The sequence below is a fragment of the Bufo bufo genome, chromosome 1 (genome assembly GCF_905171765.1).
Source record: "Bufo bufo chromosome 1, aBufBuf1.1, whole genome shotgun sequence".
Classification (NCBI taxonomy): Eukaryota; Metazoa; Chordata; class Amphibia; order Anura; family Bufonidae; genus Bufo; species Bufo bufo.
In genome coordinates this window covers 20,664,744-20,678,780 of record NC_053389.1, presented here as the reverse complement: position 1 = coordinate 20,678,780, position 14,037 = coordinate 20,664,744, and the positions used below count along the sequence as shown (strand labels likewise).

At 46.8% G+C, this 14,037-nt stretch overlaps 2 protein-coding genes across 2 annotated transcripts in view; both read right to left on the bottom strand.

Moving 5' to 3' along the window:
• The window catches only part of LOC120992210 (B-cell receptor CD22-like), a 371,322-nt gene that overhangs the window by 315,089 nt on the left and 42,196 nt on the right, over nt 1–14,037 (bottom strand). The window lies entirely within an intron of this gene.
• Nucleotides 1–14,037, bottom strand: part of LOC120992223 (B-cell receptor CD22-like) — a 131,088-nt gene that overhangs the window by 76,494 nt on the left and 40,557 nt on the right. The window contains exon 7 of the mRNA XM_040421061.1: nt 2,667–2,772. Coding sequence (XP_040276995.1) covers nt 2,667–2,772 — 106 coding nt within the window. The remainder of the gene's footprint in view (nt 1–2,666; nt 2,773–14,037) is intronic.

Genomic DNA, 14,037 nt, shown 5'->3' with positions numbered 1-14,037 from the left:
CTTTCAGGCTGCAGTATCCAGCCGGGCAGGGCCCCTCCATGTTGCGCCGAGGACGGGCAACGTTATAGCGTGGTGGTATGTAGTGTCCCACTAGGTAAAGGTGGGCACTGCACAAAAGGGGTTAATGTGTCTTTATTACATCAAATGTGTTTTTATATGCATTTCCCTGTGTTAGCTGGGTGTCAGGCCTGTCAGGGTGTAGTTTAGCCTCCCAGACGTTAGAGGGAGCTAGAGAGCCCTAGATATATATAGGAAGGCCCAGACAGGGGAGTGGTAGTTCATTCCAGGGGACTAGAGGAGTTACTTCGTCCACCTGAAGCTCCTGAGGCTAGGATTAGCTCAGTAGAGGCACCCCAGTTGCAGGACAGCACCTCCTGGGAGAAACCCACAGTCAGGATCTTACCAGCAAAGATAAGTAACACTGATGGGCAGATGCTATATAGGAAGCAAAGCAAGGATTTAATACGAGAGGAAGATATATATATACCAAGGATTTAAGCCACCATTTAGGCATCCGGGCCTTGGGATTGAAACCAGCCAGGAGTTCTAGAAAAGGACAGTGTACGCTATTTCTGAGGAAAGGTACAACCTGATTCTGAGTGCATTGTGGATTTACCCTCTGAGTACCTTGCATAATTAATACCTGCCATCGTGTGGAATAAAGCCTGCTTGTAAAGCTGTGATCTAAAGGACTGTGTTACCATCTGTATGTACACCGTCTATTGAAAAAGTACACTGTATGTCACAGATATTTTTGTGATGTGCACACTTTTCACAGGAGATGTAGCGCAGCTAATATCACTGTCCGCAGCGGACACCGTCTACGGAAAAAGTAACCTGTATGTTACAGAAAATTTTTAGAAGAGCACACATTACATAGGAGATGTGGCACAGCTAATGTCACTGTCCGCAGCGGACACCATCTACGGAAAAAATACACTGGATGTCACAGATTTTTTTTGGATGCGCACACTATACACTGGAGATGTGGTGCAGCTAGTGTCGCTGTCTGCAGCGGCCTAACTATTGTACGCTATTTAGTGCAGGATGCCACATTGCTGCCACACACAATAGTCCTTAGAAGGACTTTTGGGTCTGTGAAGTTTTAGCTATTTAGCGCAGGTTGCGCTAAAAACATAGATTGCTGCTGCCACACAGAATAGTCCTTAAAAGGACTTTTGGGTCTCTGAAAAGTTTTGGTTGTAATAATATTCTTAAATCACTCCTTACTCTGTCTGTCCCTTCCTCAGCACAGCTCTCCCTGACTACAAATGAGCCGAACATGCATCATTGGGTGCTATATAACACCCAATGACGTGTTCCGGCCAGCCAATCACTGTAATGCCATCAGCCAACATGGCATTACAGTCAGGGCAGTACTTACATGCACGCTTATTGGCTGCGTATCAGCCAAGAAACGTGCAGGGCGGCGACTCGAGCATTGCACTCGAGCACATGCTGAATACCGCCATGTGCCGAGCATCGAGATGCTCGAGCCAAACAAGTGTTTCGGCTGAGCATGCTCTATCATCACTAGTCTTGACCAATGACAGTCAGCCTCACACTGAGCCTGTGTGGGAAATCCCCTAGCAGAAGCTTATGGAGTCAGTATAGACAAGAGCAGAGGAGCTGAACAGACAGATCCAGTCAGAGCTGTGTTTTATGGGAACAAGAGGCCAAATAGGTATTTAGAATGGTTATATAATGTTCATATTATTAATATCGTAATTAGAACTGTATACTGAACCAGTTATGTGTTTGTTTACAGTTCCACCAAACTGCAACCATAAAAGCAATCAATCATCAAATAATTGAATACAAACAAACCAATAGCAGATGGCAGATATGCCTCTCAGAGAGAATATAAAGTGCTTAAATAACTTAAAGTGAGAGAACAGATACTGAAGAGAGAAATATATCCACATTTATGTTGAATGACAAGACTGAACAGTTGAACCACCATTTTAGGCATACCGTCATTTTGTGATATTATATGCAACACGTGTTATGTACATGGACTATCTGCTGCGGAGGCGGCAGGGTTATATATGAAGAAAAGTTGAAGTTAATAAAGAAGTTATTTTAAGCATGTGGTGTACTATTTAAGCCTACTCTTTCCATAGAACGGCGCTAGAGGAGTTAAAGCAGAGTAACAGACAGTCTGGTTGGACTAAAAGGTTAGAGATATCAAATTCTTCTAATGCCACAGCGCAAAAGGCACTTCATAGTGATGCGCATGCCACAATAATGGTAATCTGAATACAGTATAAAAGAAGAAAGCACAAGAGCAAAAAAGATACGATCTAATGTTCAATGTAAAACCTATGAGATAACAAGATACTGTACTTAACTGTGGTCATACTGCTTCTATAAAACAGTGCTATTGACCCAGTGGTGATGGGCATTGGGCAACATTTTGCTCCTCTATAAGAGGTAGGCTCCTGACCATATCTTCATATGGCCGTACTCTCAGACGTACCACATCTGTTTCTTTCCTACATTGCCTTTCAGTTCAATTCAAAGGAGTAGAGCTTCAGAAAAAAAGGATCTATTTTTTGAATTACACTTTTATTAGGATATATTGTATAATTTAATAGAAATTTACACATGACTTTTTAAGTGATTTCTTAATGAAATGAAAAATACTGATTAATGCTATTTCTTACCTCCAACGAAAATATGTAGCCAATGCAACCAATGCAAGCAGTAGCAGAGAGAAGATTGTTCCAATAGTTGCTGGAATTATAATGTTTGTAGAACTGAGGACTTTATCTGAAAGTCAACATAATATATATCAAACATTAAATCATGGGACTAAGTAAATCATCTCAAATCACAATATAGTGCAGTGCGTCGATGGCCCACTGCAATAGGGTTAATGTGCTGTCATTGTGCATTATGTATCCCTATGGATAGGGAGGAAACAGTTATCTAGCCAGTCTCCTTGCTCAGTTGCTGTGTAGTTGCTAGGTGTGGGCTGGTCCCACCCTAGTGTCAGAAGCTGATGTGTACTGTAGTTAGGAAAGGCTCACATCACCATTTTGTTTTCCGTTCATCTCATCCATCAGAAAAACTGAAAAAGTATCCTTTGTGACGGATCTCAAGCATTGAAAGCTAAACGGTGATGTGAACCTAGCCTCAGTCAGTGGGCAGTGTGTGAAGCTGGAGGTTGATGTGGAGACAGAGGTACAGAGAGGGAGTTCACCTGAGAAAACCAGAAATTATGTGCAGAGAGCAGCAAACAGAACAGAACAAAGAGGGTCTGGAGAGAAAGGAACCAAATACCAGCCTCTGAGAGAGAAACAGGTACAATGCCCATGACAAAGGGAGAGTGCAGTGAAAAGTGATGTATGCACATTAATAAATGAATAGAAATAGAGGAACAAAAACTACCGCCAGTTCTGGGCTAAATCACTACCGCAAAATCAGTGTTGGACACATAAGATATCTAGGCGATACTCCGGTGGTGCTCGGAATGTACAAAGTCCAATTCACAATGCAAAGATTGATTCAAAGAATGCGGCACTCACCATCTAAAATTCTTCTCTTTACTTCATCAGTTTAAGGCCTCATGCACACGACCGTTGTTTTATTCCGTGTCCGTTGTTCCGTTTTTCGTGATTTTCTGCGGACCCATTGACTTTCAATGGGTCCGTTGAAAACTCGGCTAATGCACCGTTTGCCATCCGCGTCCGTGATCCGTGGTTCCAGTCCGTCAAAAAAATATAACCTGTCCTAATTTTTTCACGGAAAACGGTTCGCAGACCCATTCAAGTCAAAAACGCGGAGGCACACAAGATTGTCATCCGCTTCCGTTTTTTTCCTATCATTTGCATGGCAAACTTGACTTTTTTTTACTTTCCTTCATGTCTGGTGATCCTCCAAAAATAAAGGAAGACACACGGAAACAAACACAGAAACGGATCACGGAACAACGGAACCCCATTTTGCGGAACGGAACACAGCAACGGTCGTGTGCATGAGGCCTAAATCCAAATGGGTAACAGGACACAATATGGGAATGTTGGCAACAGGCTTTTAGCAGAGGTCTGTGCTTTCTCAATCTCCATGATGAAGCAGGTGTGCACTTAGATATATACCTGTGCATACCTGCGTCATCAAAGATTACCATGCCACATACTGGTTGCAGCAGTGTTGCATACTGTACATACCTTCTTATTTACATTAATCGATTATAAAAATACACTCACTGTATAATAAAAGAATTAAAGTGAAATTAAATTAATACACCACAAAAAATGATGTAGTACAATGTAACTTCACCGCTGAACTGCAATTAAGACATATCTTTTTTCTTAATACTATAAAACAGTCTTCCTGAGGCTCTACCTCCCTCCCAGGCACGGTTAAGGTGCACACTCCAGCAGACACAACCCTTAGGCTGGGTTCACACGAGCGTGTCCGGATTAGGTCCGGATGCGTCCCGGTGTGTTGCGGCAAACCCGCACGAGTAGGAATGCAATTGCAGTCAGTTTTGACTGTAATTGCGTTCCGATGTTAAGTTTTTATCGCGCGGGTGCAATGTGTTCTGCACGCGCGTGATAAAAAACCGACTGTGGTACCCAGACCTGAACTTCTTCACAGAAGTTCAGGTTTGGGTTAGTTGTAGTGTAGATTGTATTATTTTCCCTTATAACATGGTTATAAGGGAAAATAATAGCATTCTGAAAACAGAATGCTTAGTAGGTGATCAGTTGAGGGTTAAAAAAAATTAAAAAAATTAACTCACCTTCTCCTGTTGTTCACGTAGTTCTCCCGGTCTTTAGTTCTTTAAAAGATAAACTATGGGCTAAAGGACCTTTGGTGACGTCAGATCACATGCTCCAATCACATGGTCCATCACCGCGGTGATGGACCATGTGATTGGAGCATGTGATCTTACGTCACCAAAGGTCCTTTAGCCCATAGTTCATCTTTTGAGAAGACAAGAAGAGACCGGGACTTACGCGAACAAACGGAGAAGGTGAGTTAATTTTTTTTATTTTTTTTAACCCTCAACTGATCACTTACTATGCATTCTGTTTTCAGAATGCTACTATTTTCCCTTATAACCATGTTATAAGGAAAAATAATACAGTGAATAGACTGTCACCTAGCAACCATGCGTGAAAATCGCACAGCATCCGCACTTGCTTGCGGATGCTTGCGATTTTCACGCAACCCCATTCACTTCTATGGGGCCTGCGTTGCGTGAAAAACGCAGAATATAGAGCATGCTGCGATTTTCACGCAACGCACAAGTGACGCGTGAAAATCACCGCTCATCTGAACAGCCCCATAGAAATGAATGGGTCAGGATTCAGTGCGGGTGCAATACGTTCACCTACCGCATTGCACCCGCACGGAATACTCGCCCGTGTGAATGCAGCCTTACACCCCTTAGTCTTGGCTTCACGATAAATGATATTAGATAACGCTGGCTGGCACTCAATATAGGGAGTTACACGTTTCTGTTTTTTGCATCCAAAGTTTATTGATAGCTGCCTATTTCCTCATTAAAACAATGTAATAATCCACACAACAATATCTAATAATATTATATTTTTAAATTTATTAGATATTGTTGTGTGGATTATTACATTGTTTTAATGAGGAAATAGGCAGCTATCAATAAACTTTGGATGCAAAAAACAGAACCGTGTAACTCCCTATATTGGGTGCCAGCCAGCGTTATCTAATATATTTTTTCTTATGAACCCCCCCCCAAAAAAAAAGATAACAATCACAATTCACCGCAGAACAGCTAATGGGATGTGCGTATATTTCCTTTTAATACATCCTGTAAATGGCTGTAGTACAATGTAACTTCACCGCAGAATGGCAATTAAGACATATTCGCACCGAATCTGAATTTCCTCAAGCTTTGTGGTAACGAATCACATTTTTTTTTCTAAAATGGCAGCTGCACGTGTTAGGACATGGAGCAAAGAACTCTGGGAACTAGGGAACACCCACAAAGCCATGCATGCAGCCAATCAGCAGCCAGCCATCCCCTGTGATGTCACAGCCCTATAAATACCCTCAGTCATTTTGGATTCTGTAATTTTCCAGTGTACTTAGTGCAGGGAGAGATGTCAGCAGGCACTAGGGACAGTGCTAGGAAATAGAGTTGAGCGGACACCTGGATGTTCGGGTTTGGCAGGTTCGGCCGAACTTGAAAAAAAAGTTCGGGTTCGGGACATATAAAAAAATAAAAAATAAAAGGAATAAGTGCACTTGAGTACAAGGATGGATGGTTGAGGCTGTTAGAACTGTCTATTCTGCACAAGGTACAGACAAGTCTTGTGGGATCCAGGCCTGGTTCATTTTAATGAACGTGAGCTTGTCCACGTTGGCTGTGGACAGGCAGCTGCGTCTATCTGTAATGACGCCTACTGCCGTGCTAAATACATGTTCAGAGAGTACACTGGCTGCAGGGCAGGCCAGCACCTCCAAGGCATACAGGCCAAGCTTTGGCCATGTGAACAATTTGGAGACCCAGAAGTTGAATGGGGCAGAACCGTCAGTCATTACGTGTAGGCGTGTGCACAGGTACTGTTCCACCATGTTGTTCAAATGCTGCCTCCTGCTAACACGCTCCATATCACCAGTTGGGGCCGGTTGTTGCGGCGAGGTGACAAAGCTTTTCCACAGGACAAGCTGTCCTCTGTGGGAGGCGTATCGTCTGCGTCCTCCGTATCCCCCCAGCCACGCACCAGTGATGGGCCCGAGCTGCGTTGGGTGCCACCCCGCTGTGAACATGCTTCATCCCCATCCTCCTCCCCCTCATCGTCCTCCAGTAGTGGGCCCTGTCTGGCCAAATTTGTATCTGGCCTCTGCTGTTGCAAAAAAACTCCCTCTAAACCACTTCTAAAAGACTGGCCTGAAAGTGTTAGAGATGACCCCTCTTCCTCCTCCTCGTCCTGGGCCACATCCTCTTCCATCTTCGCCCTAAGTCTTTTCTCAAGGAGACATAGAAGTGGTATTGTAACGCAGATGACGGCGTCATCGCCACTGGCCATGTTGGTGGAGTACTTGAAACAGCGCAACAGGGCACACAGGTCTCGCATGGAGGCCTAGTCATTGGTGGTGAAGTGGTGCTGTTCCGCAGTGCGACTAGCCGGTGCGTGCTGCAGCTGAAACTCTACTATGGCCTGCTGCTGCTCGCACAGTCTGTCCAGCATGTACAAGGTGGAGTTCCACCTGGTGGGCACGTCGCATATGAGGCGGTGAGCGGGAAGGCCGAAGTTACGCTGTAGAGCAGACAGCCGAGCGGCGACAGGATGAGAATGCCGGAAGCGTGCACAGACGGCCCACACTTTATGCAGCAGCTCTGACATGTCGGGGTAGCTGTAAATGAATTTCTGCACCACCAAATTCAGCACATGCGCCAGGCAAGGGATGTGCGTCAAACCGGCTAGTCCCAGAGCTGCAACGAGATTTCGCCCATTATCGCACACCACCAGGCTGGGCTTGAGGCTCACTGGCAGCAACCACTCATCGGTCTGTTGTTCTATACCCTGCCACAACTCCTGCGCGGTGTGGGGCCTGTTCCCCAAACATATGAGTTTCAGAATGGCCTGCTGACGTTTACCCCTGGCTGTGCTGAAGTTGGTGGTGAAGGTCTGTCGCTGACCGGATGAGGAGGTGGTAGAAGAGGAGGAGGAATGCGAGTAGGAAGAGGAGGCAACAGGAGGCAAAGAATGATGCCCTGCGATCCTTGGTGGCGGAAGGACATGCGCCAAACAGCTCTCCGCCTGGGGCCCAGCAGCCACTACATTTACCCAGTGTGCAGTTAGGGAGATATAGCGTCCCTGGCCGTGCTTACTGGTCCACGTATCTGTGGTTAGGTAGACCTTGCCACAGATGGCGTTGCGCAGTGCACACTTGATTTTATCCGATAATTGGTTGTGCAGGGAGGGCACGGCTCTCCTGGAGAAGTAGTGGCGGCTGGGAACGACGTACTGTGGGACACCAAGCGACATGAACTGTTTAAAGCTGTCCATCTCCACCAGCCTGAATGACAGCATTTCAAAGGCCAGTAGTTTAGAAATGCTGGCATTCAGGGCCAGAGATCGAGGGTGGGTAGGTGGGAATTTCTCTCAAAGGTTTGTGAGATGGAGAGCTGAACGCTTCCGTGTGACATGGTGGAGATGCTTGGTGACGGAGGTGGTGTTGTTGGTGGCACATCCTCTGTTTGCTGGGCGGCAGGTGCCAACGTTCCTCCAGAGGCGGACGAAGAGGCCGAGGCCGCAGCAGAAGAGGGAGCAGGAGGAGCCCTTTCTTGGTTTTGAAGGTGCTTACTTCACTGCAGCCGTGTCTCGCATGTAGATGCCTGGTCATGCAGGTTGTGCTAAGGTTCAGAACGTTAATGCCTCGCTTCAGGCTCTGATGGCACAGCGTGCAAACCACTCGGGTCTTGTCGTCAGCACATTGTGTGAAGAAGTGCCATACCAGGGAACTCCTTGAAGCTGCCTTTGGTGTGCTCGGTCCCTGGTGACGGTGGCCAGTAGCATGCAAACTGTTTTGGTGACGGCTGCTCTGCTTTTGCACCCTGCTCCCTTTTTTGCTACGCTGTTGGCTTGGTCTCACCACTGCCTCTTCCTCCGAAATCTGAAAGTCAGTGGCACAACCTTCATTCCATGTGGGGTCTAGGACCTCATCGTCCCCTGCATCGTCTTCCACCCAGTCTTCCTCCCTGACCTCCTTTTCGGTCTGCACACTGCAGAAAGACGCAGCAGTTGGCACCTGTGTTTTGTCATCAGAGACGTGCTGAGATGCTATTCCCATGTCCTCATCAGGAAACATAAGTGGTTGTGCGTCAGTGCATTCTATGTCTTCCACCCCTGGGGAAGGGCTAGGTGGATGACCTTGGGAAACCCTGCCAGCAGAGTCTTCAAACAGCATAAGAGACTGCTGCATGACTTGAGGCTCAGACAGGTTCCCCGATATGCACGGGGGTGATGTGACAGACTGATGAGCATGGGTTTCAGGCGCCACCTGTGCGCTTTCTGCAGAAGACTGGGTGGGATATAATGTGAACCTGCTGGATCCACTGTCGGCCACCCAATTGACTAGCGCCTGTACTTGCTCAGGCCTTACCATCCTTAGAACGACATTAGGCCCGACCAAATATCGCTGTAGATTCTGGCGGCTACTGGGACCTGAGGTAGTAGGTTCAGTAGGACGTGTAGCTGTGGCAGAACGGCCACGTCCTCTCCCTGCACCAGAGGCTCTGCCAACACCACCACCACGACCATGACTGCGTCCGTTATTAGATGTTTGCCTCATAGTTAGCATTCACCAAGCAAAGTAAAAGGTGATTAAGTCTGTTAAAAATAATTAACCGCCAATAAAAACCCTGATGTAGGGTATTGCACTAAATTTTTATTTTTTTAACTCTATCTGACAGCGGTATTTGTGGCCTAAATGTGACACTCACTTATGTACGTCTAATCCCAGATGTGCAGTATATCAGAGGGTTTTTTCACCCCAGTAACCAAAAAGCTGTATTTGTGGCCTAAATGTGACAATCACTTATGCACGTGTAATCCCAGATGTGCAGTATATCAGAGTTTTTTTTTAACCCCAGTAAGCAAAAAGCTGTATTTGTGGCCTAAATGTGACACTCACTTATGCACATGTAATCCCAGATGTGCAGTATATCAGAGGTTTTTTTTAACCCCAGTAAGCAAAAAGCCGTATTTGTGGCCTAAATTTCACAGTCACTTATGCACGTGTAATCCCAGATGTGCAGTATATTAGAGGTTTTTTTTAACCCCAGTAAGCAAAAATCCGTATTTGTGGCCTAAATGTGACACTCACTTATGCATTTCTAATCCCAGATGTGCAGTATATCAGAGGGTTTTTTAACCCCAGTAAGCAAAAAGCAGTATTTGTGCCCTAAATGTGACACTCACTTATGCACCTATAATCCTAGATATGCACTATATGAAACAGATGTTTTTTTTCACCCCAGTATGCCCCAGTAAGCAAAAAGCCGTATTTCTGGCCTAAATTTCACAGTCACTTATGCATGTCTAATCCCAAATGTGCAGTATATTAGAGGGTTTTTTAACCCCTGTAGGGGTTTAGCTCTTCTCCGGGGGTGATTCACACAAATATCGTCGCCAGACACCAAGTTTCTGGTCCAAACATCACTTTATTTGGCTCCTCAGCAATCCAAACATAAATGGTACAAAATAAACACCTGCCCGGCTGGGCTCTAACTAAACATATAATATCCTGACTCACCTAAAGTCACAGTTCACACCCTGTGAACACATGCGGCTTTGTCAGCCAATGTCCCACAGCCTCCTGGCTGTACAGAGCACAGTACGCCCACTGTCTCCAGTTCAGTATTTCTTGTGGGGGATTGGGGCTCAGTAGTCTGCCTGACTATGGCCCTGCGACCCTCCCAGGCGTCGCTGCGTCCCCCAACTCCAGGCTATCTCCCAGCCTTGTGGTCCCTCAGCCTTGTCCAGCTGAGACCACACAGACAGAGCCTCCAGGCCTCTGTCCACAGGTAACACACTACCCCCTTTCTGACACTCTGGGAGGTGCCTTATGCCAGGCTGATTACCTCCAGCTTCTCTCACCTGTGGTGGAACAGGGGTGTGGACTGGACTATCCACCCCTTCCTTGCCTCTAACCTGAGTGAGACCGTTCACTGTCTCACATATCCCCCCCCTTTGTTCAAGCCCGTGAGGGTGAACACCTGCATAACCACGGCAGGCTGGTGAGAGGGTATCGACCTGGCCTGGACGTGGGGAACAGCCACCCACCCTGCTCTTTGGCTGCTCCCAATAATAACCGGCCCAGATTGGCTTTACAGCCACACTAAGTAACCCAGTGTCAGCGAGCACTAGCTGCCGCTGACACAGAAAATTACCGGTTCTTATTTCACCGAGTCCAGGAACCTCGGTGACACGTACAGTACCTTCCCTTTGTTCTGCCAGACCCATGCCAGCAGAGCTTGGTTTATCACCAAAACCAACATCTTGCCTAACCGAAACTGCCTAAAGGCCTCATGTGCCCATCTCATGACCAGATACTCTTTTCCTATTCTTTCCCGAGTGATAATGATGCGCTGTCGTATATTTTGATCTCGCTCTCTTTTTAGATCCTCTGGCTCCTGTACATGCACCTCACGTCCTTTCTTGGACTGCTGCAGCTCTTGCCTGAACTGTTCCCAGTCATGGTCATATCCCAACACTTTCTCCTTTGCTTTGCAGGGCTCCTTCAGCAGAGCATGCTTGCCCCTACTCGCTTCTTTTACGTGCATCTGGGTCACTTCTTCCTTCTTTCCAACAGTAGTTACTCCAGCTACTATGGCAGTTTTAGAGACCTCTGCTTCTTTAGCGGCTTTTTCCACTTCGGCTGCGGCTCCCTTTGGCTTAACTTTGGTCTCTGTAGAACCTGGGGACTTCATGTCAACCAACATACCGGCCTTAACTTTTTCACTCTTTGTCTTCTTGAAGTCTCCAGTCTCTTTGACCGCCTTCTCATCCTTCTCGGACATGGCACCATACACTTGCCCTGTTAACCCCTCCCCCTCTTTCTCATTGAGGCAGGAGGCACCAGGGTCTTCAGCAGACTCCTCGTCTTCTGTCATTTTCTCCAGAGGCTCACCCAGGACCCTGTTCTCATTTTGTGGAGAAGTCAGGAGATATAGCCCATTGTAATAACCCGGATCCGAAAACTGATCGTTCACCTCCTCGTACTTCTTCCCCAGCAGGCTGCTGGCTATTTGGAAGGCCTTGTATGCAGAGGGGACGTCTTCCAGGCCTAGGCTACACGCTACCACGGGTCTGTGGTCTTCGGCATCCACATCAGCCCCATCATCTGGTTTAGCAGAAGCATCTTCCATCTTCTCTGCCACAGCCAGCACCACAGTGCCACCCTCTCCAGTCCCATTTTTAACAGGCTCTGGCTTCTTGACATCTTCCAGAGAACTCTCCTCTTCAGGTTTCTCACCTTCCACCTGCTGTTTGAGAGCACACTTAGATTTCTCCAACTCATCTTTTAAGCGCATGAGATTTTCAGCCTCTCCAATTCAGCATGCTCCTCAAGCGCTTTTTCCAGGGCTTTAGCCAAGGAGAGGGCCTTGGTCTCCTTTTCCCAAGCATCAGTCTCTGTTTGGTCACGTTTTTCACCATATCGAGCCGAGATGTATTTCTCTTCAGCTAGGAGCCAGTCACATTTCTCCTGTTTCTTCGCTGGATTAGACATAACTTGCTTCTGGTGGTCCAGGTCCACCATCAGATCATCCAATCCTCGCTGAAGTTTGTTCTTGGTTTTCTCCACCTTTTTGTAGGTCACACCCTGTTTCTCCATGCGCTGAACCACCAACTCCATGTTTTTCAGCAGTTTCTTTTCAGCTTTTTGCACAAGCTTGTGGGAAGTGCCCCGCTTTTTGGCCTCCGGTTCCAGCTGCTCCTTGCTCGGCTCTGCTGCAGCAGATGTAGGAGTATCACCATTCTCTTTCTGGCTCTCCTTCTTTGCCCTTTCTGAAGCCTTCTTCAGTTGCTCTGTGAAGACAGCTAGTCCCGTCTCTAACGTTTCTAGGGAGCGTGAGGAGAGAGAGAGATCATCCTCCTGTTTGCAGTTGTCAGGTCACCTACAACTGTCTGGATATGGGCTTCAGACCCTAGGCTGACGTCACCCGACTTAATTCTCATCTCGTCAGATATAACTGTCTGGTCGCTACTAGTAACCACCTTTGTTTCACAGGACCTTGACATAGTAGCTTCACTCTCTGGGTTGCTATCGGTCACAGCACATACGTCACCTATACCGCTCGTGTCATTATTAATTCTGACCTCTAGGGGCACAGATGAGCTAATCCCCACCTGGGACACTTCCTTAGTAACCAACCAACATTGTGGAGACTGCATTTCCACCTCTTGTACGTGCGGTACACCCTCTAGCCCTATCATATTTTCCTGCACCTTCAAACACTGAGCTGGAGCTGGGCTTTGCTCCACACTACTTATATGCATGTCTTCAAACCTTTCGATTACGTCATATCGCGCTTCATGAAACATAGCAGATGCAGAAAATAAAGCTTCATCATCATTTACATTTTTACCACCAGGGGGCGCTTCTCCCCTGACCACAACCTGCAACGGAAAAGTTATATCACTGTCACCACGTATTTCATATGACATCATATTTTCCTTATGCATTTTCGCACTTTTGTTACCATCACTTTGCACTTGACCAGCACCATTGTTTCCAATGGTCAATATTCTTTCCCCATGCAGGTCAAAGTGCAGCTCCCTTAGATCCTCACTTAAAGGGACAGGTACAGGTTCTGCAGGAGTTTCGTCACTATCTGCAGAAGTGTCTACCTTACCCCACAGCAACAAACCGACATCACGGCCCAACACTCCCTCATGGATGAGCGTATCTGTAACATCAAATTCATCAGTCTCTGTTCTCATTGGAGTCTCACGCTCAGTGAAAATCTGCGGATAGTCCTTATCCGCACGACTGTCCAGCACCTTTAATATTTTACCAGTCTCAGGTTTGAATATTGTGCTATCTCTTACCCGGGCTAGCATGGGATCCCGGATCCTTGTCATCCCAAAACTAGCTTTGGTCATGGGCAACTGAGGTAACACAGAAACCTTCTCCCCTGTAGATTTCTGCGAGGGAGCGATCACAGCAGGCTTATCCGCCTGTCCAGACACAGACTTATTACCTACCGGCCAAGCAGGTATGCCCTGCCGCCGGCTCACTGTCACTGGATCTGCCACATAGTTAATAACAGGAACAGTCTTACCCTTTGTAATCCACCATTCTGGTAAAGCAGTGACATTCTCTCGGACTTATCAAGGTTGTGGTTGCTCCTAGCAACAGCTTTACTGCACCTCCGCACTTCCTCTCCAGGACTCCGGACACAGTCGCAGGGAAGAGATGCACTCCTGAGAACCGCATCACTCTCCACCTCTGTCTTCCCGACGGTTGCCCTTGGCAACGGCATATCTTTGCCTTTTATCAGGAACTCCGCTCCACAACTGCCCAAACAATGGA